Here is a 27,685-nt window from a genome sequence, read left to right as displayed (position 1 = left end):
TCTCTTTTTTTAATACAAGGTAGGTCAAAAAGTTTTATAAATCTGAATTTTAATAACATCTTCATGCCACAAACCGATGTAAAGTTGTTAAAAGTATGCTTTAACTCCTAAATACCTTCCTGAGATGAAGTCCATGTTAAAATAAAGATTGTATAATGTATTATGAATTGGACTCCATTACCCCCACCCTTCAACTTACATTTATACACATAATACAATGTTTTAAAGATTTAAATAGGGTAAACATTAACCTACTGTGGATGCACTGGGAAAACTAAAATAAAAAACATCTTAATTACTAGAATAAAGAGACTGCTCACAGATAAACAGGAAAATGCAATAATCTTGTACAATATCGACAGATTTTAATATTTCCTCTTCATAAAAGTACAATTCTTTTTTACTTTATGTAATTAAATACTAAAATACATGGCAACTTCTTCCATCATTACAATATAAGCACAAAACATGTATTCTACAATACAGAAGTGACACACAAGAATTGTTTCTTGCAGTTTTTTTATTAAATACCGGGCCTTACTGGCCTGAACTCTCGAAATAGGTTTTGATTGTACCATACTGTCAAACCTTGAAGTATGCAGATTTTTGTACATAATTGTGCTGATTTACTGTGTACACCAAGAAAATATCCAATCAAATGCATGCTTTCCGCAAAGGCCACTATAAAACGGAAGCGTGAATATACAAGAAATCTGCATAAACCATGGATCTGGACCTTGGTACAACTGAAACCCCACAAGGGCCACTAGGTTTCATTCAAGCTAGCCTTCATACAAGGCAAAGAGAATGTGGTTACATGTCCCTGCTGTGAAGAGCCTGGGAGGAGACTATAACAATGAAGAGTCATGTAATAGGCCACAAAGTGGATGCAAGCTTTTGCCTTGATTTTGTGATTAGTCTCTGTTCGGTCACTCAGTGTGTAATGTAAACATCATATCAGATGTAGGACTGTGTCTAAAGCCTACAGCACAGTGGATCAAAGGCTTCAGGCTCAGCACAATGGACATTTACCACAAAACATATGGTAATTAGGTAAAGAATAAAATAACCAGAAAAAGTGTAAATATTCCCTTTTTTGGATTAACTCCATTAAACTCAAGCAACAAACAACAATGATTAAAGCACCAGGCTCAAGAGCAGAGCTTAGAACATCATATTGAAGAATTGAAGTGGAAACATATGACAAATTGATTGAAAAGTTTCATAACTTCAGTAATAATGTTATCCGTACCATTATTATCTTAATTGATTATAGACAGTACAGTATAATGCATAAAATACACTGATAGTACAGGTTTAAAGATTATGATAATAATAAAATAAAAAAGTAAAATATATCAGATAAAATGAAATAAGATAAATTCAGGGGGTATAAAACATGCAGAAGACCTATCAATATTGAATGCATACTCAGGACTTGAAATATTTATAACTAGGAGTGGTCTTGAACTTTTTGCAAGAGGAGCTGATAAGAAACTGTCAAAAAATATTAGAAAAACTTACCTTGAAATACATGTATTATTCAGTGAATTAAAATCACAGGGCAAGTCAAATTGAAATAAAGATATGTAGCACTAAGATGGAGATGATATAACATATACTTCTTTCTTCTTTGCACTGACTTTGAGAGATTCAGGGTTTCATTCCCAGAAATGGAGTTATATTTTCAAATTATACATGTAGCCTTCTGTTTTGAGCCAAACTAAAATATATTTTTATGGACTGTTCATGGGCAGTTGACCAATAATAATGCGTATTCAGAGTAGTCATGCTACATATTCTTTCAAAAAAAATGAACCAAAAATGTAAGCAATACACGAATATGGAAATTTCTTAAGCACATGTCAATAAATGAATTCCATCTCAGGCCTTATAATTCCAAATTTTTAGGGAAAGGCCGCTTTTCTATATATGACACATTTCTATATTACATTAAAAAATGAAAAAAAAGCAGAAAAAATCTCCAAGACTAATGAGAGTGATATTGAAGACATTTAATATGGCATCTATGGACATGGTCTTCCATTGCCGGACATTGGGTTACTCTGAGTCAATTATTTCAATAAACTTGAGGTGGCTTAGAATTTAGTTAGACGAAGAGCTTCGCCAGCAAGCAATGTATCGCAGAACATTTATATCATACAAAACTATCAATGATCAAGATTGGCTGTATTACTGGCATGTGCGTAAACTTGATGCCATTACAAGTGTCTGGGTTCCAGAGGATTGGGAAAGGTCAACTTAACATTACAATCATGGTCTTTAAACCAATCTGGGTGCTGTAATCCTCAAAGATGAAACAGATTTCTTTCAGCTTGGTCTACTCAATAATAATACAATATTTTGAAGAAAAAAAAGTTCACTCAGACTCACAGTACCACAGTGATTGAGTTAAACACAATCAGTACTCACACTCGCAGCCATCACAGGTGCTCTGAGGTGAATCTCTACATCTCCAAACCCCATTTCCTGTAATTCCAATAAAATTCAGATGAACTCTTACTTGAATATACTACAACTTTCCCCAGAAGCTGTTGGAAACTTGATGCTGTAAATCAATCAAAATCCTTTCATGTCACAAATTGGTTTCATTCTTCCAAAAGTCATCAAGAACATGCACCCGAATACCACTCTTCAAGGGCACACTCCAACAATCGCTATGCTGTTAGCCTCCATGGTAGAGCAGTCTATCAGAGGCAGCAGCTTCTACAAAACCTTCAGAAGTCACCTGAAGAAGTTCCTTCCTGTTCCGTAACAAGCTCTGCCTAGAGAGCACTTAGAACGTGACTATGAGTAGAGTATATCATAGTGGCCTGGTCTGTACAGGAGCATGACTTGAGGTGTACAGCCATCTGGAAAGTCGTGACAGTTGACCTTGCCCCCTTCGCCTCTGTCAAGGTATGCTACCCTAATGCCCACCTCTAGTGCATTGGTCAAAGCAATGATGTGGATGTGGTCACTCTCTTTGGACATCGGCTCGACTTCCTGTATGACAAAAAAAGGAATTAACTATAAGCTCTGTATACTATAATCGCTACAATTATGTTGAATAACTAATAATGTTACAACTACTGCTGCTGTTGCTGCTGCTGCTACTACTACTATTACTACTACTGTTACTACTACTTCTACTACTACTACTACTACTACTACTACTACTACTACTTCTACTACTACTACTACTACTACTACTAGTACTACTATTGCTACTACTACTGCTACTGCTACTTCTACTACTACTGTGGAGTGTTGTGGCCCAGTGTATTAGTCTTTTGACATTAAAACAAAGGGTCGTGGGTTTGAATCCCAGCCATGGCGTAATTTCCTTCAGCAAGAAACCCATCCACATTGTGCCGCCCTCAACCCAGGTGAGATGAATGGGTACCCGGTAGAAAGAAATTCCTTGAATGCTTGAGCGCTTAGGCAGCTCAGCTAAAGCCGGGTTAATAATAATAGCAGGGCCCACTTGTAGAACAGTTTTAGAAACTGAAGTGGCTACCCTGGGTAAATATATCATCATTATTCTACAACTACAACTACTACTACTACTAATAATAATACTTTTCTTATATAGCGCATTATAAACTGAAAGTGGATGCCTGTCTGATATGTAGGGGTAATTTGTTCTAAAGGGTTGGTCCAGCTACAGCAAATGATCTGCTACCATAAAAGCTTGTGTGGGTTTTGGGAATTCAAAGAAGTACTTGTTTGCTTTATCGAAGGTTACGGGGTGGGTTATAATCATTTATAATCATTGGACAAGTATGATGGAGATAAGCCATGCTGAGCTTTAAAAACTAAACAAAAGAATCTTAAATATGATGCGCTTTTCAAGAGAAAGCCAATGTAATTATCTTCATGGTACTGGTAATGCTGTGTTGTCTAGGAGTACGAGTTACCAACCTAGCTGCAATATTCCGCAGCATCTGTATACGGTGTATGTTTTTTTGGGGGAAGACCTAATAGCAAGCTATTACATGAGTCGATTCGACTTGTGACAAATGCACGGACCAGGCTTTTTGTTGCCTCTTTATTCAGAAACCCTAATATTCGACTGATACATCTGATTGCTATCATGGCAGATTTGCAGACAGAACTAATCTGCTCTTTCATATTGATATATGACTATCAAATATACCCACTAAGTTTCTATCATTGGCAGCAGGAGCAACATGATTGTTGCCAACCCTAACATCAATCATACTTATTTCTGTACAAAACTTCGAAGTGAAATGTACAACTTCAGTTTTTTCATCATATTGAAAATCTTAAAAATGGAGAATCATATATCAAATTAAAGGAGAAAATAAGGAGAACACGATGGTGTACATCATTTATCATAGAGACCGATGAAAGTCAGTTAATTGATACTTTAAAGTTCTCTCTGAATGCTTCAAACACGCGGAATTACATCCGCGAAATTGGGGATTTTTTATGACGTCACTGTCTGTACGAGAGGCGTGATTGGCTCTCCCACGTGAAGCTTACTTGCATGCAAAACCTGTTGCGTGGGTACGTTTTCTCCACACTGCATGTCACTGAATACTTCGATCACAAAATAAAAGTAAACCCTGCATTTTTAGTCGGTTTGACATTTTCCGAACCTAGAAATGTTGTTTCCGATGAAGTTTTTTTCTTGATTCGTGTTCCTATGGGGTCCTAGAACAAATTCAGCTTGGTTGCCAAAAGTTGCCGTTTGGGCAATTTTGCTAATTTGCATAAATCCAAAATGGCCGCCAGATGCCATCTTGAAAACCTAACTTTTGAACCCCTGTCCACAAAATGATGAGTAATGGCTCGTTTTAGGGGTTTAGAGATGTGTAGAACTGATTTCTGTAATCATTTTTGCAATATAAGGTCATCTTTAGGTCAAATCCAAGATGGCCGCCATATGCAATCTTGAAAAATTGACTTGTGTTCCCCTTGCCCCAGAATGACGAGTAATACCTCTATTTAAGGGTTTTGGGGTGTGCAGAATCCATTTCTGCTTTCTATTTTGCAATATAATGTCATCTTCAGGTCAAATCCAAGATGGCTGCCATATGACGCCATCTTGAAATATATTAATTGTTGAACCCTTTGCCCCAGAATCATGAATAATAACTCTATTCATGAGTCATTAGGTATGTTGATTCAATTCATGTAGTTATTTTGCACAAAAGATAATCTTCAGATCAAATCCAAGATGGCCGCCAACCGCATTCTTGAAAAATTACTGTCTGAGGCTTATACATGTTAGAACTAATGTAAAGGGATTTCAGTAAGAATACTCATTTCTTTTATTAATTCTAAGTTCATTTCAACATTAATTGCTCAACTTAGAATGAATCCTCTTTAGGTTTGGGCTATCCATTTCGAGTGTATTTTTTTAAGGTCCATTCATACCTTTGTACTGAAGAGGCTTTTAGGGTCTTATTTCAATTTGAAAGTGTTTTATCAATATTATTTTTCTAAATCAATGTGTCCAATGATTGGTAGGCATCAGTTCGCCTTAAAAGACGATGGTGTAGCGCTAGGCCTTACATTTTCGAGAGTGACTATAGAGCTCCACTCTAGAGTGGCAGTCTCTAGAGCAAATTTTTACAGATGAAGGAGGATGGCGCTGAGACACGTTTATATAGAGATGCTGCCCTAGCCTTCCTCCTAGGCCTTTGGTCTGCCAATTTAGCATTCCGATTATTTTCTGACGTCTTGACCCCTGTACTTAGTAGCTCTCCATAGAATGGATGGCGACTATCATCTACACCTTCATAAGTGTTAGTGTCTATGCCGGCAAGTTTTATGTCATATTTGCATGTGTCTTTAAAACGGAGGTGTGATCTATCGATGGGGTGAGACCAATCACACAGCTTACCTTACCTTGGCGAATCCAAGAAGGGATTCGCCAAGGTTTCATGGGGCAAACATGCCCCAACCACCTGAGGTGCCTTTGACTAAGGAGCGAGAATAAGCTTTTGATGCCAGCACGTACGCTGAAGGGCCTCTGTATTTTTCACTTTGTCCTGCCATTTAACGTGCATGATACGTCCGAGGCAGCTGACATGGAAGGTGTTTAGCCACTTTTCTTGGTCGGCGTACGTTTTCCAGGACTTACTTCCGTGCAGGAGCTTGGCCATGACTGTGACAGATTTTACAATCCTGATGCTTATATGCTTGTCCTGTGAAAGGGGACAAGAGACATATAGTCGGTCCAAGGTAGGTGAGGAGTCCACCATAACCAGACGAGTGTGTGCTGTTGATATACATATCTGGAGGACAGTCGGTGTCTTGAGTCTATCAGGATTTCTGACTGTCTCAAAGTCTGATGGATGGTCCAAACCCCTTACATGCACAAGACAGGCAGCTGTTATGTATGACTAGGTCTTGTACTCCCACTTCTTGAGAGGCAGGGGCGACATCGTTTCCGTAAAACATGTCACGAATGAGAACAATCCTGACCGTGGAACAGTCTTGGGGAGCCTATCTTCTGCAGGAGGCTAAAGAGTGCACTCCTGCTGACCAAGTCAATGGCTCTTGTCAGGAGGAAAAGTCCAATAATAATTATAAAGGAAGTTAATAATTAAATCAATTTTTTTGAAAAAAAAATACGGAGAAATCACTTTTTAATTCAAATAATACTTTAAAGTCATTTCACTGGAAAAGTATGGTTGCACAGAAATAAAAAAGGGAACAAAAACTCCCGAAATCATAGCCCAAACCTTGAATGGTTTAATTCTAAAGTAAGCGGTTAATGACGAAATCTATCAACCATCTGACCATCTTAGACATGACTTGACCTCGAACTAAAAATGGAGTGATTAAAAGAAATGAATCATTCTCACTGAAATCCCCTTACATGAGCTCCAATACATAACAACAACCTTATTAGGGACAGCACTTCTTCAAGGTTCAATAGTCTCGGAAGTATTTTTTTTCTTAATATGGCGTTTAGTGGTCATGTTGGATTATTTTGACCTGGAGATGATGACTCATGAATAGAGTTATTATGCATGATTCTGGGGCAAAGGGTTCAAAAATTGATATTTCAAGATGGTGTCATATGGCGGCCATCTTGGATTTGACCTGAAGATGACATTATATTGCAAAATAGAAAGCAGAAATGGATTCTGCACACCCCAAAACCCCTAAGTAGAGGTATTACTCGTCATTCTTGGGCAAGGGGAACAAAAGTCAATTTTTCAAGATTGCATATGGCGGCCATCTTGGATTTGACCTGAAGATGACCTTATATTGCAAAAATGATTACAGAAATCAGTTTTACACATCTCTAAACCCCTAAAACGAGTCATTACTCATCATTTTGTGGACAGGGGTTCAAGTTAGGTTTTCAAGATGACATCTGGCGGCCATTTTGGATTTATGCAAATTAGCAAAATTGCCCAAACGGCAACTTTTGGCAACCAAGCTGAATTTGTTCTAGGACCCCTTAGGAACACGAATCAAGAAAAAAACTTCATCGGAAAGAACATTTCTAGGTTGGTGTATTGAGCCTATGAGACTGTCAAATCGACTATTTATCTAGATTTTCAAATTGATGATTTTGAAGATGAAGAGAATGATGATGAAGTGAACAACAAAGTGACGTAGTTGGAGGTAAATTGGGGGAATTACACCGATGATGATGAGTCGGACAATTCAACTTGCAACACAATCACATGCATTCGCTACCCACTCATGCAGCGCTGCTACAAGTGCTAGCTGTACCGCACGGGCCAAATTGAATTCATGAAAATGAATAACAACATCCTGACAGACAAAATTTACTCAGAAGAAAAATAATGATATAACTGTACTTACAAACAATATAATCCGAACCTGAAGGCAAATCAACTCAACGAATAGGAGCCCAGCAGCAGACGATATGCACCGACGATAAACTTCATGTGGCTGGGATAGATTGTCACTCGTTCTGTTAGATGTAATTTTTATCTCATTCATCTGACAAACATTACGAAACTCGGGGAATAATTCATCTATATAAAAATATAGTAACATCTCGTGTTTTTTTTTAATTACAATAAAAGCTTTTTTGAAGGAAAACGTTGAGGTAATCTAAAATTAGATGTAAAAGATCATCCCATCATGCGTAGCTCGTATATGTTATCGTAAACAAACCATAACAACACATGCCGTGTAGCTTGCTCGCCTTGGCTGAGAGAGTAGATCTAGATGCACGTGTTGCACAGCTCTCAATCAGCAAGGCATTTTTTGTTTACGATAACATATACGAGCTACGCATGATGGGATGATCTTTTACATCAAATTTTAATTAACCTCAACGTTTTCCTTCAAAAAAGGTTTTATCGTAATTTAAAAAATAATTAGAGAGATAACTATATTTTTTATAGATAAATAATTCCCCCGAGTTTCGTAATTTTGTCAAATTAAAGAGAGAAAAATTACATCTTACAGAACGAGTGACAATCTATCCCAGCCACATGAAGTTTATCGTCGGTGCATATCGTCTGCTGCTATTCGTTGAGTTGATTTGCCTTCAGGTTCGGAATATATTGTTTGTAAGTACAGTTATATCATTATTCTTCTTCTTCATAGTAGATTTTGTCTGTCTGGATGTGGTTATTCACTTTCATGAATTCAATTTGGCACCGTGCAGTACAGCTAGCACTTGTAGCAGCGCTGCACGAGTTGGTAGCGAATGCATGTGATCGTGTTGCAAGTTGAATTGTCCGACTCATCATCATCGGCATAATTCTCCTAATTTACCTCCAACTATGTCACTTTGTTGTTCACCTAATCATCATTCTCTTCATCTTCAAAATCATCAATTTGAAAATCCAAATCTAGATAAAATTCAGGGTTTTCTTTAATTTCGTGATCAAAGTATTTAGTGACAGTGTGGAGAAAACGTACCCACGCAACAGGTTTTGCATGCAATTTGAGCTTCACGTGGGAGAGCCAATCACGTCTCTCGTACAGACAGTGACGTCATAAAATTCGAGTCAATTCAGAGACCGATACGAGGCATATTTGGGAGAGGCATATTAGCGTTTTTTAATCGGCGATTTTTACCTTATGTATTGTTTTCATTATTTTTGAATGACCCACTGATAGTGATAATACCCACATCATTACCTTTCCATTGATATAAATTAAGACCACATTCATAATCAATACATTTCTCCTTTAAGAGACAGTTTATTTTTGGTTGCCCAACTCCTAATATCAACAATGCAGGCATTCAGGTTTTTCAACTGAAACCTGGCAATCACATTGATTGAAGACAATATGCATTTGTGTGTCATCTGCATATAGCATTACATCAACACCATGAGTTCTAATGATGTCATTGATAAGTGCAGTGTACACTGTAAAAGTAAGTGGTCTGATGACGGACCCTTGAGGAACTCCTTGCTCATCATGAGATAATCCTGATAAAGCGTTATCAATCTTGACGGCATGCGATCTGTTTTCCAGGTAGGAAGAAAACCACCGGAGAACACCTCTGATTCCAAAATAAGTACCCATTCAACTAATACTACAACTATTACTACTACTACTACTTCTACTACTATTACTACTACTACTGCTACTTCTGCTACTACTGCTACTACTACCACTACTACTACTGTGGAGCATTGTGGCCCAGTGGATTAGTCTTCTGACTTTGAAACAGAGGGTCATGGGTTTGAATCCCAGCCTAACTACTACTACTACTACTACTACTACTACTACTACTACTACTGCTACTACTACTACTACTACTACTACTACTACTACTACTACTACTACTACTACTACTACTACTGCTACTACTACTACGTCTATTACTACTACGTCTAATACTACTACTATGGCTACTACTACTATTGCTACTTCTACCACTTCTACTAATAATAATACTGGACATAATAGGACAATCCTGGACAATAATGTACAGGATAAAACTGTGAGCAGGAAGATTTGCCAAATTTGATGACAGATATCTCATTTATCACTGAGAAGAAGCACAGTGCTTACAAGCACATTCTTAATCACATAAATAATTCACCTACAAACTAGTCCATTCCCATATACATATCAACATCTGTAACATGTGTCATAAAATGTGGCAGCACAGTCACTAATCAGATTCTGCTAAGTTCTATGGTTGAACAAATAAGTTGGTCAGTATGTTTGTTGGTCATGGTCTGAATTGGTAATGGATCTAGCAATAATTAATAACAATAATAATACTCAATATTTTATAATTTATAACGCGCTTTTCCCAAATGGCCCAAAGCGCTCACAATTTCAATTAACATATAAAAGATACAAACGAAAATCAGAATGACATATTAAATGAAGGCAATTGCTTAGAACAAGAGAGTTTTAAGTGACTTCTTAAAAGACTTGATTGTTGGGGATTGTCTTATTGCAAGAGGGAGCTTGTTCCATTCCATTGAGGATGCAACAGTGAATGTTCTATCTCCAGTCTGTTTTCTTTTTGTTGGATATGTTAATTTAAGTGGGTCTTAACAACATCTTATCATTATACATGTAACTTAAGGAATGATGTAAAAAGCATAAAGGGAAACATGCATCAACGGCTGGAATGGCAATAACACTACCTTTCCTCCAAATGAAATTAACATTTGCTAGTCCAACCATGGACAAATAATTTCCCACATACTATCTCAAAGCCTGTTATTTCCGGATGTTATTGCCTCAAGTCATATTCTGCAGATTGGATTATCTCATCATTTTTGTATCTTCAGGCTAGATGAAGATACTTGTAACATCTGAATTCTGAAAATTAACCTATTCCGATCTCCTATCTTTTCTATCACCTCCGCAGTCATTTACAATATCTTGAGTGAACTATGAGGAATACAATCTGTAGGCCATGATGCCGTGAAGTTAAAGATAAGTGGCTATCTCACCAAGATTCATCCTCGTTAAGAATGGAAAGGATGTCCATAAGAGAAAGGCCGTAATCACAACGATAATTAAGAAACAACTACTTCCAAGATTTCCACAACATATCGTTCCAATCAATTGTAAAGAAAGTTCAACTCAGAAGTAAAGATATGCTTTACCTGGCTACAGAACTCTTGGACAGTCCTCCCAGCTTCGATGAAGTCCTTATAGAAGTCCGCTCGCTTCTTTAGTTCTCCTGAAGTGAGAAGTCTAAAGTAGACTACCAGATAGTCAGATATACCCTGGTCACAGTAGGTCTCTATCAGGTTCTCTAGGCTTGGTTTAACTTGGATTGATTGCACTGCTTCCATAAACTGTTTAAATAATGCAAAATAAAAGGAGGGACATGAATCAACTGAACATATTTTTATCATGTAAACTACTACTACTACTACTACTACTACTACTACTACTACTACTACTACTACTACTACTACTACTACCACTACTGCTACTACTGCTACTACTACTACTACTACTACTACTACTACTACTACTATACTACTACTACTACTACTACTACTACTACTACTACTACTACTACTACTACTACTACTACTACTACTACTACTACTATACTACTACTACTACTACTGCTACTACTGCTACTACTACTACTACTACTACTACTACTGCTATACTACTACTACTACTACTACTACTACTATACTACTACTACTACTACCACTACTGCTACTACTACTACTACTACTACTACTATACTACTACTACTACTACTACTACTACCACTACTGCTACTACTACTACTACTACTACCACTACTGCTACTACTACTACTACTACTATACTACTACTACTACTACTACTACTACTGCTACTACTACTACTACTACTACTATACTACTACTACTACTACTACTTCTACTTCTACTACTACTACCACTACTGCTACTACTACTACTACTACTACTACTACTACTACTACTACTACTACTACTACTACTACTACTACTACTACTACTACTACTACTACTACTACTACTACTACTACTACTACTACTACTATACTACTACTTCTACTACTACTACTACTACTACTACTACTATCACTACTGATGCTACTACTACTACTACTACTACTATACTACTACTACTACTACTACTACTACTACTACTACTACTACTACTATACTACTACTACTGCTACTACTACTACTACTACTACTATACTACTACTACTACTACTACTACCACTACTGCTGCTGCTGCTACTACTACTACTACTACTACTACTACTACTACTACTACTACTACTACTACTACTACTACTACTACTACTACTACTACTACTACTACTACTACTGCTACTACTACAACTACTACTACTATACTACTACTACTACTACTACTACTACTACTACTACTACTGCTATTAATACTACTACCACTACTGCTACTACTACTACTACTACTATACTACTACTACTACTACTACTACTACTACTACTACCACTACTGCTACTACTACTACTACTACTACTACTACTACTACTACTACTACTATACTACTACTACTACTACTACTACTACTACTACTACTACTACTACTACTACTACTACTACCATACCACTACTACCATACCACTACTACCATACCAATACTACTGCTACTACTTATACAACTACTACTATTAAAATAATTTTGTAAAATTTCAAGTTTGAATTCACTGCCCAGTAAAATGAAAGAAAATAATGTGAAAAATAAATTTATTTTATCAAGTGAAAGAAAGTTGGATCCCAGCAGGAATGAAATAAATGAACGACATGAAATAATCATATTCATATGGAGTGTGCAAGAATTTGTTTAAGTGTCTATTTAATGAAGCTAAAGCAAAAACTGTAAAAATTGTTACTTTAATTCTGGTTTAAATTTCTAAAAAAAAAAAATCAAGATTAATCCTAAAAAGACTGGGGGGGGCTGATTCAGCCCCCCCCCTCGACATTTTTCACGATAAATCCGCCGCGCGAAATATTTTTACCACGTGGCTCGCTGACTTTTTACTTTCAAGTCTTGCGCAACTTTTGATACCAAACTTGTGACCCCCGGGTACACGGTTCCAAAATCACGCAACATTTTGTAAGTGCATGCAGACCCAAAATTACTCAAAAACGTGAATTTGTGTACAAATCCAATGCAAATAGTGTTCTTAGCCAAAATTCATAAATGTATCATTATTTTTCCTTTTACTGCTTAAAATCAATTATTTTTATATTTTTTATGGTCAAAATAAAGTCCCCGACAATTTCCATTGAAAAAACAATAAAAAACAAAAAGTCGAAAAACAAAGAAATACATAAGAAATTTAGAAAACAATAGAATACATAAGAAAATAAATGTGATTTTGAATTTTTTTAAAAATCAATTTGATCAGATGCCTATCTAGAGTATGTGAAACAAAAATTAGCATTTCAGGGGCATTATTTTATTAATTAGAGCAAACTTATGATTTTACGCATAAATTAGCATAATTAATGAGACATGAGATTTTTTGCAGAATTTGATGTTATAGTTTTGTAGATAATGCCATGGGTAACGCGTGTGCCAATTTTCGTCGCGATCGCGCGATCGACAGCCGAGATCATAAGGGGGGCTGAATCAGCCCCCCCCCCCAGTCTTCTTAGGCGTCGAAATAGCCCAGTCTATTTAGGGTTAAGTAATAATAAAAATATCAAAGTGGACAGCAATTTATACTCGTGAACAAATCACATAAATCATAAATTTAAAGCCTTGGAACTTCTCCACCTAGCAAAAAAATTGTAGAAATATCTATTTGAACAAAATAATGATACATACATATTAAAGGTATTGTCTGTATTGTGCCACTTACTGTGTCATGAAAGTCCTCTAATGTAAAGGCAGGAAAACCTAGTGATATCAGCTCATCCTTGCTCTTCTTTGTAATGCCAATAAATCTGTTAGGATCAAATTGAATTTTATTTATTTAGGATGATCAAAAATATACATATCTGGAAAGCCATAACTGTTCACATAATCGCTTTTTAATATTACTATATTCATACTAAAAAAAATTGTATGAAACAGAGAGAAAGAGAGGCAAGGTGTGAGGGAGTCAGGGAGGAAAGAAAGAGGTAAATTTGTTTTTATTGTGAAACAATTATGTGTTCTCATATCTAAACACCAATCACATTTATTTTTTCAGTGAACAGTAGCTAATACATTTCAAAGGATAATTTGATAACGTACATGAACATTCACCAGTATCCTATTCCATTTTCAAAATGGACTTTTAACATGTATTTTAAAGGTTGAATAGTATCATAATCAGGTTTCTTAAAATCAAATCTTTCAATGCCCCTCCCCCCCAAAAAAAAAACAAAAAAACTTTGGATTTTGGTAATAGCAACAATTTTATACAAAAAATACTGACTTCTTACTTGGAAATATCAACCTGATTGAGCATCTCACCTGTGTAGCTCCTCTTTGTCTGTTAGAAGAGTTTCAAAGTAAGCAAATCCAAACGCACGGAAGAAACAATTCCCATCACCTCTTGTTTTCCTGATAAATCTGTGTTTTGTTAAAAGGTCCTTAGGGAAACAAAAAAGAACCCAATCAATAAGAATGACAACAAAAATGAAAGAAGATCAAAGACTGGTGTCTGAATAGAATTACTACATTAACAGTTAATAATAATAATAATATATAGCATTTATAAGGTGCCGATTATCTAGTTGCCAGTTCAATAGCACACTTAATATAAGTTAAGGACAAAGGGGTTGTATGTACAGTATTAACTCAACTTTGGTATCATTTGGTATTTGAAAAACAATTTGATGCATCATCTATAAAGTATTATACAATTAGCAACAGCACACACTTACTTATGTGACCAAAAAAGATTTTAATATCTTTGATGTGTGAAGAATAGAAAGAAAAAGCAATGACCAGAACTTCCAAAATTGTAAAACAAGTTCTATAACAGCGTCCAAAATGGATGCCCAAAATGTCTATGCAATGTTCTTTCAAAATGTATATAATGATTCTTTATATTCTAAGCTGAACTCTACACCCTTCATCTTAAAGATAGCTTTCTGACTTCATGTGATATTTGAAAATGCAGTCCTATATGCACTTTTAAAACTTCTAAATCTGTGTGGAGCAGACCCACCCCCTCAAACTAACATTTGAAATATTGTCCTTCCTCTAAGGGGAGGTGGATGAAATATATTACAAGATACAAAAAGAGTTAACAACAAAACCACTTATCTTGGCTCCTTTGAGAATGCTTTTTTATCACCATGGGTTTGAGTTTAGTGGTTACATATATTACATACAATACTTACTTCTACTTTCTGACAGTAAACAGGATCACTTTTGAATTCATCTGTGAGAACAGAGAGTGGTAGCTTCTCACTAATAAGTTGGGTGGACTCTTTTATCTAAGTGGAAGAAAAAATATATACAAGTACAGATTAAAATACATACAAATGTTTGATTCCTAATACATAGTTAAGGAAGTGAGATTATCATACTTTTGTGATGAATAGAAACTAGATCGATAGTGGACTGTTTGTACTAAAAATAAATGATTCAAAAGTCCATAGCAATCTATATGTATATCTGATATAAGTGGTAAAAGTCTAAGCCATCAAATTTTAATAGCAGTTAATTGCCCATGTCAATGTTATATCAAAGATCAAAAAGCTAAACAAAACAAAGATATAAAGAGAGAGAATGAATGATATACAATTTTATTCAATCTATGGTAAGAAAAAAAAATGTTAATTTGATAAATACCTCTTTCTCAAGTTTGTCCTGGTGTGCTAATATTGCCTCATCTCTTGCCATGCCTACAGAAAATAAATTACACGTAAATGGAATACCGATTAGACATACATGAATAGGAAGTTGCCTTGAATAATAATCAAATTTTAGCCAAATGTATAGCAATTAGTTTGAAGCGTTCTTTACACTCCCTCATACACAATGACAATGCCTAATCTGGCTTTATGAAGAGAAGGAATATTGGTCATAATATTTGTTTTATTTTGGACATTATTGAATACACAGATTTTAATGATACACTGGAATTATTTTGCTTCTCGATATATCGAGAAAGCATTTGAAAGTGTTTCTCACAATTTTTTTTATTTCAAACCTTGAAACAATCTAATTTTGACACAAGTTTTATTGATTCAATTAAAACCTTGTACTCTTCTCGTCAAATCTATGTTGTGAATAATGATTTCTTAACAAATCATATTTCTATGAATAGAGGAATCTTTCAGGGTTGCCCAATTTCTCCATATTTGTTTTTGATGGTTATCAAGATTATGGCTCTTTCTACAGTGTATCCGTCAAAATGATCAAATTAAGGGTATCCCCTTGCAAAATGATACTGAAGCTAAAATCTCTTTATTTGCAGACGATTCAGTGTGTTTTCTTGATAGTTCAAATAATTCATTTTCTGAACTCTTTGATGTCTTGTCAAATTTTGGTAAATACTCTGGTTGTAAAATAATCTTTAGTAAAACAGAGGCTATTTGGATTGGATCTAAAAAAGGATGCCAACATTTTCATTATTCTAACCAGGGGGTTTCATGGAAAACCTCTGACTTTAAATGTCTAGGTGTACACTTATCTTTAAATTTAAGTCTCCTGTATTGTTTTAATTATAAAGAGAGATTGAAAAAATAGAAAATACTGTTAATTACTGGCGGATGAGAAATCTTTTGTGAATAAGTAAAATTTGAGTAATCAAAACACTTGTATTGCAACAATTGATTTACCTTTTCTCAGTTCTTTGTATAAAAATACTTCGTACCTTTTTCTCAGAGTTGAACAAGATTTTTAACAAGTTTATTTGGAGTGGAGGTAGAGATAGAGTGCAGAGAAAAGCTATGTGTAATGAGTATAAAAATGCTGGTCTTAAAAGGATTGATCCCTTATTATTTGCCATTGCCAAGAAATTGACTCGGGTTAAAAACCTTCTTGATGAAAATTTTGAAGCTCCCTGAATTTTTTTTTGGAAAAGTTTAATCAAGATGTTTTCTTTTGTGGAAATGTAATGCACCAGAGTGTGTTTTGAAGTCTCTTGGCAATATTCAATTGGCTGATTCATTATGTTCATGGTATTTATACAGAGAAGAAGCCACTAAGGAATTTTATGGTCACAAATTCTCAGAACTAAGTGCATGTCAGTCATGATATTACAAATTAATTTGTTCAAAATCAAAATCTTATTTTTATCATGAATCATGGTTTAATAAAACATCCTTATAATTTCAGATTTATCTAATCCTCCTTTTCCTGGAAATCGGTACTAGATTTTGGTATTTTCTCTACAGATAGAAGAAAATTAAACTTTTTGATGAAAAATATTCCAGAGAACTGGTTGGTGGACTTTAATGTTGACATTGTTGGTGTTCCATTGTGCTTAATTTGTTACAATACAAAAAAGTTTCTAAGGGTGTTCACAACATCCTACTTAGCCCCCATTTTCCAATCAAGAAATATGCATACTGGAATCATTATTTCATATTGCTACCTGTTGATATTAGCTGGTAGGAGATTCATTACACTAATTTCTTTTGTACTATTGACACTAAATTAAGGTTTTTATTTCAAGATTTTTCATAAAACTATTGCAGTCAACAGTTTCTTTATTTAAGATCAAGAGGAAAGATTCTACTGACTGCTACTTCTGTGGAAAGAAGGCTAGTGTATATGTTCTGTAAATGTGAAAAAGTTACTCATATTTGGCATAACCTTATTACTGTTATCTCTAAGAAATTGAAATCAAACTTATCTATCTATAAATAACTTTGAAATGCTTTTTGGCATGAACACTGACAAATATATTTCACATTTATTTTTACTCTTGAAATATCACAGTTATTCCTGCAAGTTTAGAAATGTTCTTCCCAATTTTATCACATTTAAATCTGTTGTTAAAAAGCAAAAAGAAGCACCTAAACTATTTCAGACGCAAATCGACGCTATGCATTACGCGAAGTCCATTAAGTGTCCAATCTTTTCATTGTATAGACTTTGGTAGCTATCAAAAATATCAATATCGACGAGCTTAGATTGCTGCTAAATGCACCACATTTTATATCTGTTTAATGCTTCTCCGGCCACACAGCCGTAACAGTTGCGCGAATTGCGATTGAAGCAGAAAGGCAATTACAACTTAAAAAGGTGAAAGGAAATGTCAATCTCATTTTATACACTTACAGTTCATTGATTTATTCACATTGATGGCATCGATAAATTAAGTCCATTATTTCAATGTTTAGATCTCTACATCCTTCTATAAGTGTGATTAATTTTGTGAATGCGTGTTGCTTATTATGTCAATGACCGACTACATCTACGGACCACATGCGTAGCCCTTTGAGCTTGCACCGTGTCACGCCCTTACGAAATCCAAAGATTGTTCCGACTTTATTTGGAAGCCTCGGAAGATTTCTTCCGAGGCTTCCAAATAATGGACATCGGTATTCATGAGACGGGGTCCCCAATTAACTTATATAATTTGCATGAATTTTTTTTTTTTTTTGGTTTTGTTTATTCAGATACTCACTGAAACTAACTCTCATAAGACTTCTGTTGATGATGTTTACACTCAAATCTTTTATCAAGATTCTTTTATCACTGTCAATTATTGCCGTGTTTGTTCGTTACTCACCTATAAAATAATGAATGTGCTCATCACAAGCGTGAGAAATATTTTTAGTCATTCATAAAACTTTAATATTACGATTTTGTTATTAATTGCAATTTATAATGTTTTGAAAGTATAGGTTAATTGATAGGAAAAATATTTTTAGGTAATACACTATGTAGGCCTACAAATACAGCGTATGTGAAAGAGAGAGGAAGGGGGGGGTTGTAGATGTTCGACGGGAGAGAGCGATAGGGGAGGGGTCGTGGCGTGGACAATGACAAGGGGATGTTGAGATCTAGTGTGTGGGATTGGTGAAGAAGTCAATATTCGAAGCGAATATATTTTTTTAGAATTCTACTGATGATGATGGCTGAATAATCTTTCTTTACATGTATATTTTGGTGATTTTGAATTTTAAAAATATTTTCTTGCATCATGAGTGGGAAGATCGAGGTACGTGATTCAATAAATTGCATCACAATATCACTTTAGGTGTAGTTTTAAATTTACAGAAATTCACATTCTAACAGTTTATTAAAAATAAAAAGATTTTCTTAATTGTATAGCACTCATCCAGCGTAAACAACATGAAGTATATTTGAGGTCACGAAATCAGCTGATTCGCACTCAAACAACAGGTTAAAAGGTCACACACGTGGCACACATTCCAGGGTGGGAAATCGGGAAACCCCTTCAAGCACAATGATTGGCTCAAGCCCATGCAAGATAATGAATAGTAATTAGATCACGTGCCATCGGCTTTTCGTAAACAACGAAATACATATCCTCTAAAATGTTCACACGATTCGTACTTAAAATGAATATCTGTGAATGAATTGTCAATCCACTTTGTTGAATGTGTACTTCTATCGAAATCTATTTGAATCACGTACCCCTCCCGACCCAAGGTGGATTTTTCAATCGCCATAAATTAAGATTATGCAGCCACAATGATCAATCACAGTAGACACATCCATACATGAATATTAATTTCAATCGCTCCAAACATTGACTTCTTTTCGCCAATCCCCTCTCCCATCAAGTCACAAACATCCCATCTTTTTCATCTACATTGCCCACCACCCCCCCCCCCCTTATTCTTTCTTTCTCCTTCACACAAATCAATTTCAAATAATATTTTATTTTAAATCGTAGTTGTTAAGCAATTGTACAACAAATTCATAAAGCATTCACTATGATGATTAAAAACATTTCTCAGGACCGTGACAGGTGCGCTCATTATTCAATTGGCAGGCCATGAGCATTAAAGAACAATACAAATGAAAATACACTGTATATACGTATAAATCACATTAAAAAGATGAGTTGTAATAACAAATGTGAATGATCTTAATAAAGATTATTACTTATGAAAATTGTAACAGATTCAATTAATATCTGAAAAAAAAAACATTCAAACTGAATTAGTTTTGGATCCCATCTAATTCTGGAAGACTCGGATCCCCAGATCAAGGATTTTGATGCCATGTGCAATTTGTTTCCTGAATGTGGTCGTTGCGAGGGCTAGTGCAGTGATACAGAACTTGGTAGACACACCGTCGCGAAATTAATCAACACGTTCAAAAGATCGATGTAGAGATCAAGACTTTGGAAATTATGGAGTAAAATCGGAATATAAATGTGAATAAATCGTTATGCTGTAAGTAAATGAGTTGGACATTATGTCAATCCATTCCTTTGGCTTTGTCATTATCAACGTGATCTTTGAATAATTTTCTCAATTCGCTCGATCTATGAGAGTGTCTTCAGAAAACCATTCAATGAATTCATGTAGTCGATGTGATCGATGATCGATGTAGAGATCAAGACTTTGGAAATTATGGAGTAAAATCGGAATATAAATGTGAATAAATCGTTATGCTGTAAGTAAATGAGTTGGACATTATGTCAATCCATTCCTTTGGCTTTGTCATTAACAACGTGATCTTTGAATAATTTTCTCAATTCGCTCGATCTATGGGAGTGTCTTCAGAAAACCATTCAATGAATTCATGTAGTCGATGTGGCCCGATGTAGCAAAGGCTGGGACGAGCCGAAATTAAAATCCGATCGAATTTTGGTATTATTTTTGACACTTTATTTTTGACAAAATAAGTGATAATATCGACTGAAATTTGTGATAATCTAATAATTACATTGCCCAACCTAGTAACCTATGGTACCACTGTCAACTCACTTTATTTTTGAGCGTATTTACTACCATTTTAAAGACGTAAATCCCATGTGAGCAAGGCGATACGCAAATGCGAGGTAAACATCTTCGTGCTTCCCACAAAAAAGATTGGGCCTCGAGTCGAGGTCGTATCGTATAGCGTAGTGAGTGAGTCAAAGAAATCCCGGGAAGAAATCTTGGACGAAATAATCGTCAAGTTTATTTTAGGATCTGAAAAGCAGATTGTGTTATTAAATATATTCATTTTTTTTTGTAGATCTAGGCCTGTTTTACAGTTGTCGGCCACAGTTGTCGGATTTCCCCTGAAAATTTTCAGGGTTGTCGGCGCCCGACAACCGTGACGCGTGGTAGCGAGAACGTTGGTTGGAAGATTTTTTTTTCATTAGTCATCGTTTTAAACTATTTGCAAAAAAGTGTTATTGCCAATAATAAATCTTGAATTATGTTTTTGAAGGTATTTCACTTATTGGTGCCCATATTTAGTCAAGTAATCATAAGAACTGCACATTCAGAGAATTTAGACAGTTATGAAATCACCCAGCTGAATCAATGTTGTGAAATTTGTTAGCACCACCATCAGGCTTCCTATTATTTCCGTAGAAAAGACATGCAAAGTCACTTTCCATCCAGGCCGAGGTAAGCGAATTTGCTCTTTTATGTATGATTTTGTTTTATGAATTGAAAATTAAAATTACGATTGCACGGCTTCTCACTGAAAAGAGCCCTGGTGAATAGCAAGAATGAGTTTTGGCAAATAGTCTATTACTTAGAAATCCAGGGCCAACACAGTTCGGTGTACAAGGTTAGTATAGCATACTAACCTCTAGAGCAAAAGCTTCGATCTCTGTTATGTTGGTTGTTCTGCCGAACTCTGTTGTCTCCACTCACCAAATACAGAGACAGAGAAGTTCTAGCTCGATCTGTACAAGGACTCAATGGCCATATTTAACGTTATGTATTAAGTTTGGATAAAACAGGGACGTGAAGAAGTTGCGCGACAGCCAAAGTAAGTCACAGTTTTTCCCCTAGTAAGTTTATTTTTCCAAGTTTTGGTGCATTTCAGATTGAAACGGAATAACCTTTATTTTGGTACAGTTCTTTTTATATATTTTCATGGAATAAAGACAAATATTGATAAGCCTCGTCTAGGGGATTTTACATTGTTAACCCCTAAATAATGGTGGCTGCATGATAGCCAGCCATCTGTGTACGAGGAGAATTTAAAAATGTTAAAAAACTCCTCGAAAATGGAAAGCTGCCAACTGTCTAACTAAAGTTGTATTGTATGGTGAGACTTCCACATATCAACCACCTCTTTTGAAACCGACCACCTTACGCGCGTTAAAACCTATTGCGTATTACTTATAGAGAGTAAAAATCATTTATTGACGTAAGGTTACTCTCAATGAAGCCAGGTATTTCTATATATTCACATGCGTGTAGGCTGCCAAAACCTGAAACTTTCACGAAAAGTACTCAAGTTTTACCCCCGTTTCGATCGGCCATTTTGTTACTTTAAATTCATAACAAAAATGGCCGATCGAGACGGGGGTAGAAGGAGAGAACTTTTCTTTTTTTGAGGTTCCAGTCTGTGCCCAGATGTCAGGAAAACTGCCACTCATTAGACCTTCATCCATACAATCATGGTAAGTGCATAATTTCTCTTTTCACAATTCATTTGGAAAAATATTTAGACCATAAATCACGCTAGTCACGTCCCGTGAGTATGGTCAAAAACTCAAATACACGGTAAGCCCCTGGGGCCCGTTTCTCAACACCTGGACAAGTTAGTCATATCTTTATCCACCAACCACGGAGTTAGTTCCAATCTTACTAAACCCGTTTCTCGAAAGGCTTCCTAACTAAAATACCTTGATATCGATATTATCGGTAAAAAGAGCAGACGAGACGTAGCCTTAGTCACAAAATAGCATAATTTTCAAAAAGAAAAATAACAAAATTGCAAATATTGTGATGAAATGGGAATTTCATCTTTTAAGAATAATAGCACAGGTATATTATACACCATACATACTTAGACCATGAAGACTTGAGCATTCAATTGCTGAGAAAATGGAATTATGAATAATTGATCTCGTGACTAAAAAATCACATGTGGACGTTGAGATGGGGACCCCCGGGATATCCAGTTTCAATAGTTTACGAAAGTAAAACCATAATGGTTTTCGTTGTAAAATGATGATAATTATACGGTATTTTACGATTCCATACATCATCAAAATATAGTTTAACAATTTTCTTTTAAATCTTAGATACTGAAACTTACTATTTGACAAATTCTATGCATAAATTAGAGATAGAATTTATCAAAATGTTAATAGGGGTCTGAAAACAACAAATACGAGTCCATTTATGGATGGCCTGACGTGGTAGAATCTTTATCAAATAAATTATTTTACTATTTCAAAATGAATGGTTGTGTGGAGTATTACCAACAGTTTTTGTAGATTCTTTGTATTACAATGATCATAGAATGCATTATCCAACTTGTTTTTTGATGTAATTTCAACATCTTTGATTGATTACGTAAGATTATAATTTTCTCATTTCTAGGCACTTTTGCATGTCATAGTCTACCCACGTGATGCCACTACGTCATTAAGAAAGAAGTTGTGACAGTTTCGGAGATGCCATAAATATTTAGTGAGGTTGTTGTACCCGATCTTGGTAGAGGGCTTCGTGAAACGGTTAGCGGACAAGTAGCTCACTATCTCCGATTTATTTAGTCAAGAAGTTAGACTTATGACGGTGTTGAGAAACGGGCCCCTGGGCTCTTACAGTTTCTATGGACACTGCGCCTACTCTCCCGTGCGTATTGTTTGTATTATAACTATATACAGTGCGTCCCAAAAAAAACTATACACTTTTGAAATGGCTGCCAAATAAAAAGTATATCACTTTGGGGGAAAAGACTTATATATATGGAAAGCCAATAAAGTCATCTTTCAAATGACACCAAAATGTTGAAAAACTATTCATGTTTGAGTGAGCACTACCCACTTAAACAAAGGGTATGAAAATTAGGGTGGGCAGGAATTAGCCTTTCGGTTTCTTTCAGTTTTTGAGAGGCGAGTCCCTTGGAACTTGCAAACTTGAGGGTGTTGTGATGAATTAATGGTCATTCATTATCAATTTAAATTGTTCGAGCAAATCTCATGAATTATCAAACTGAAATTCCATGCATGAGTGAGCGTCAATTGCAATCTTTAGTGCAGCATTTTAACTTTACAATGTGGGTCTCAGCAGTGTGTTCATTGGAGTCAGAATAGGGGTAATATTGTACTTCAGTGGGTGAAGTAAGCTGATAGTAAAATGGTCAACAGAATGTTTAGCCTCCCTCCTACAGGTCCGTCCCTCCCCCTCCTGTTGAGATTGAGACTGATTGATATTATATGAACGAATTAAGTGCAAAGCAGACTGTCAATTTGATAATAAATTCTGAAAATGTACCTATCGATCATTCAATCAACAATCTGATAGTAACTCAACTCAAGCAATGTGATCAATCAAATATTCACCTTTTCAATAAATTATCAATAAAGCATTCAGCTTTTTCAATAAATTATTTCATAAATCATCATAATTAGTCAAGTTATTAATAATCATTCAATGGAAAAGAAAGATCCATCAACCATAAGTCACTTGGCATTTCAGTATTAAATCCATGAGAAACAAAGGGGTGGAGGGCGGAGGTGAGTACATGACATGTAATTTGTAAAAGAAAAGTCTTACCCTATCTCACCCCTTGCATGTAACAGGTACCATCACATTACTCTGACTCTTACAAGCACACTTGCTACGATCCACATAATAAACTAAAAATGCTACACTGAAATTACAATTCCTGTTTACTCATGCATTACATTTCAATTTAGTTCCTCTTGAAATTTTGCTTAAGAAACCAAAACTGATCTCAATTCATCAGTAATTTAGCATAACACCCTAAACTTTGCAAGGACTCACCTAAAAAAAAGCTGGAAGGCTAGCAAAGGCTAGTTTCACAGGAGGGGTGAAAGGGGAAGAGAGAGAGAGGGGGGAGGGTTAAGTGTTCTGTCGACCCATTACCCATCAACGTACTTCCCCCACCTAAGTCCTATCCCTATTCTGACTTCCATGAACACATTGCTGAGATCCATTTGAAAAAGTGAAAAATTGTATTTCATGTTCACTCATGCATTAAATTTCAATTTATTAATTCTTAAAATTTGCTATAAAAACCTAAATTGATGATGATGATCATTGATTTATCAAAACACCCTCAACTTTGCAAGTTCAAAGGGACTCGCCTCTCAAAAACTGAAAGAAACTGGCAGGCTAATTCCTGCCCACCCTAATTTTCATACCCTTTGTTTAAGAGGGCAGTGCTCGCTCAAGCATGAATAGTTTTCCAAAATTTTGGTGTCATTTGAAAGATGACTTTATTGGCTTTCCATATGTGTAAGTATTTTCCCACAAAGTGATATACTTTTTATTTGGCAGCCAATTCAAAAGTGTATAGTTTTTTTTGGGACGCACTGTAGTATAAGCCGCCCATGCCGCCTGGCTAGGTGGGAGTAGCCTGGAGGCGTTCTGGGGTAAAAATCATAGTACTATTCGTACCTTTACCCCCTAACGCCTGGCGCTTGGCCCTATAGGGCCGCACGTAGCCAAGGAAAATGCAACTATACAAATGCACCAAACAGCGCCTTATAATTTGAATCTGACGTTAACAGTACACTTCTGTACATGGGTAAAAATATCGGTTAGCAACGATTGGTTCATATAAAATTTACTGAAATTGAAAGAAATGGCAGAAATGGGATGAAGAAATAAAAGTAGAAGAGAGTTTACTCACATTTGTTGTCTTCGCCATCTTGGATCCATTGTTAATGCAACCTAGTTACGTGACGCTTATAGAGGGCGGCAAAATCAAGTGCTAAAATGTCCCGCTTCAACCACTGAACTAGGGGGGTGTTTCATCAATATTGTCACGCGACAACTGCGACAATATTGATGAAACACCCCCCTAGTTCAGTGGTTGAAGCGGGACATTTTAGCACTTGATTTTGCCGCCCTCTATAAGCGTCACGTAACTAGGTTGCATTAACAATGGATCCAAGATGGCGAAGACAACAAATGTGAGTAAACTCTCTTCTACTTTTATTTCTTCATCCCATTTCTGCCATTTCTTTCAATTTCAGTAAATTTTATATGAACCAATCGTTGCTAACCGATATTTTTACCCATGTACAGAAGTGTACTGTTAACGTCAGATTCAAATTATAAGGCGCTGTTTGGTGCATTTGTATAGTTGCATTTTCCTTGGCTACGTGCGGCCCTATAGGGCCAAGCGCCAGGCGTTAGGGGGTAAAGGTACGAATAGTACTATGATTTTTACCCCAGAACGCCTCCAGGCTAGGTGGGAGTACCGGTAGCCTAGTCTATCTAGTCTATGGCAACTGCGTGTATAAGAAATCGCACGGCCACGGGCGCAGGCTGAGCTGAGTGGACGGTCGGGAGAAGAATTCCCGAGTCCAGTCCAATCAACTCAGTCAAATGGGAAAAATTCACCTTAATCTATACATCACATTTCATCTCCTAAGTTTAAAAAAAACAATTCAATCGACAGAAAACGTACCTGTGAGTTGTTCAATTTCTTGATCTACAAGCAAAGATGTAGGATTCCCTTCTTTATTCGCCATTCTTTCGACAGAAAATCGAAGTGCTTCTGTGTGAAGAAACAAAATTATTATGACGAGGGTGGCGCTTAGATAACAAATCGATAAGAAAAACCAGATCAAAACAAAGCAACAATGAAGGGGGGGGGGGGCATGTTAGCCGGCAGAAGTAATCAGCCGTTTTTTTGTCGAAACTTTTTTTTCATCTCGATTTGGGATGTTTTGTGTATACTCAACGTGTTGCTAAAGGAATTGTGACACATTGCCCCCCCCCCCTCCCCATTTTAGAAATATAAAAGAAGTTTCAAAGGGCAAGTACCGGTAATAAAAAAATGACACATTTCCAATTTACCCAGAATAAGTAAGAAACGCATTGCACGAGTTCCTTCATTTTGTCATTGATCGGCAATATAATTGATCTTCTATATATTTATGTTTCCAGATATCTTTGGATTACCAAGCTATAGATTTATTTATAAATCTAATGATGATAATAATAATAATAATAGATAACAACAATAGATAACAACAAAAACAACAACAATATACTACTACTACTACTACTACTACTACTACTACTACTACTACTACTACTACTACTACTACTACTACTACTACTACTACTACTACTACTACTACTACTACTACTACTACTACTACTACTACTACTACTACTACTACTACTACTACTTCTACTATTACTACTACTAATACTACTTCTGTATTACTACTACTACTACTACTACTACTATACTAATAATGATAGTAACAATATAATAATAATAATAATAAAACGAGATTTTGCCCCCCCCCCCAATGTGCCCCCCTGAAAGTAGAAAAATGATAAATTATTTAAGGACAAAAGCAAACGAAGGCACTTTTCTGCCTAAAAATAGTCATTTCCATTGTCAAAAATGAAAAAAATTTGCCCCTGACGGGGCAAATACATTATCATAGTATAAGCCTCGCGTCTTTCGACGAACAGTTCCTCTGTGAAACATACCTTTGATAAGCCCCTTTTCCATCTTATTACAGTGTGATGACGTTTAACCTTTTAATGAACACATTTCAGACTAAAAGCGAATGGCGAATTGATAGTGGTCCACCAATGACTCTATGATGCTGGCTGCGTCGTTTAACAAACGCGCGGTCGCCCAGAAACGCTCAGACCGGGACCGATATCACTAACGCGCGTGAACACTAGTTACTCGAGCAACATATGGAAT

The 27,685-nt window shown here is 35.9% G+C and overlaps 1 protein-coding gene across 1 annotated transcript; it reads right to left on the bottom strand.

Annotated features, from left to right (window-relative positions):
• Nucleotides 1-343: 343 nt before the first annotated feature.
• On the bottom strand, nucleotides 344-26,531 carry LOC121418772 (ubiquitin thioesterase OTUB1-like). The gene is made up of 7 exons (XM_041612872.1): nucleotides 26,420-26,531; nucleotides 15,716-15,768; nucleotides 15,262-15,357; nucleotides 14,387-14,505; nucleotides 13,788-13,872; nucleotides 11,058-11,252; nucleotides 344-3,006 (listed from the first exon to the last, which is right to left on the bottom strand). Exons 1-7 carry the CDS (start codon nucleotides 26,481-26,483, stop codon nucleotides 2,809-2,811), a joined length of 810 nt encoding a protein of 269 aa, XP_041468806.1. The 5' UTR covers nucleotides 26,484-26,531; the 3' UTR covers nucleotides 344-2,808.
• Nucleotides 26,532-27,685: the final 1,154 nt, after the last annotated feature.

This window comes from Lytechinus variegatus, chromosome 7 (assembly GCF_018143015.1).
Source record: "Lytechinus variegatus isolate NC3 chromosome 7, Lvar_3.0, whole genome shotgun sequence".
Lineage (NCBI taxonomy): Eukaryota > Metazoa > Echinodermata > Echinoidea > Temnopleuroida > Toxopneustidae > Lytechinus > Lytechinus variegatus.
This window is presented reverse-complemented; position numbering and strand designations above follow the sequence as displayed.

Excerpts from the sequence above, each read along its gene's own strand:
- LOC121418772 (XM_041612872.1), bottom strand. The coding sequence starts at position 26,483 with ATGGCGAATAAAGAAGGGAATCCTACATCTTTGCTTGTAGATCAAGAA. Across the intron at positions 15,769-26,419 it reads AGAAATTGAACAACTCACAG|GCATGGCAAGAGATGAGGCA; the intron begins GTACGTTTTCTG and ends TATTTTCTGTAG. Across the intron at positions 14,506-15,261 it reads TTTACTGTCAGAAAGTAGAA|GACCTTTTAACAAAACACAG; the intron begins GTAAGTATTGTA and ends TGTTTCCCTAAG.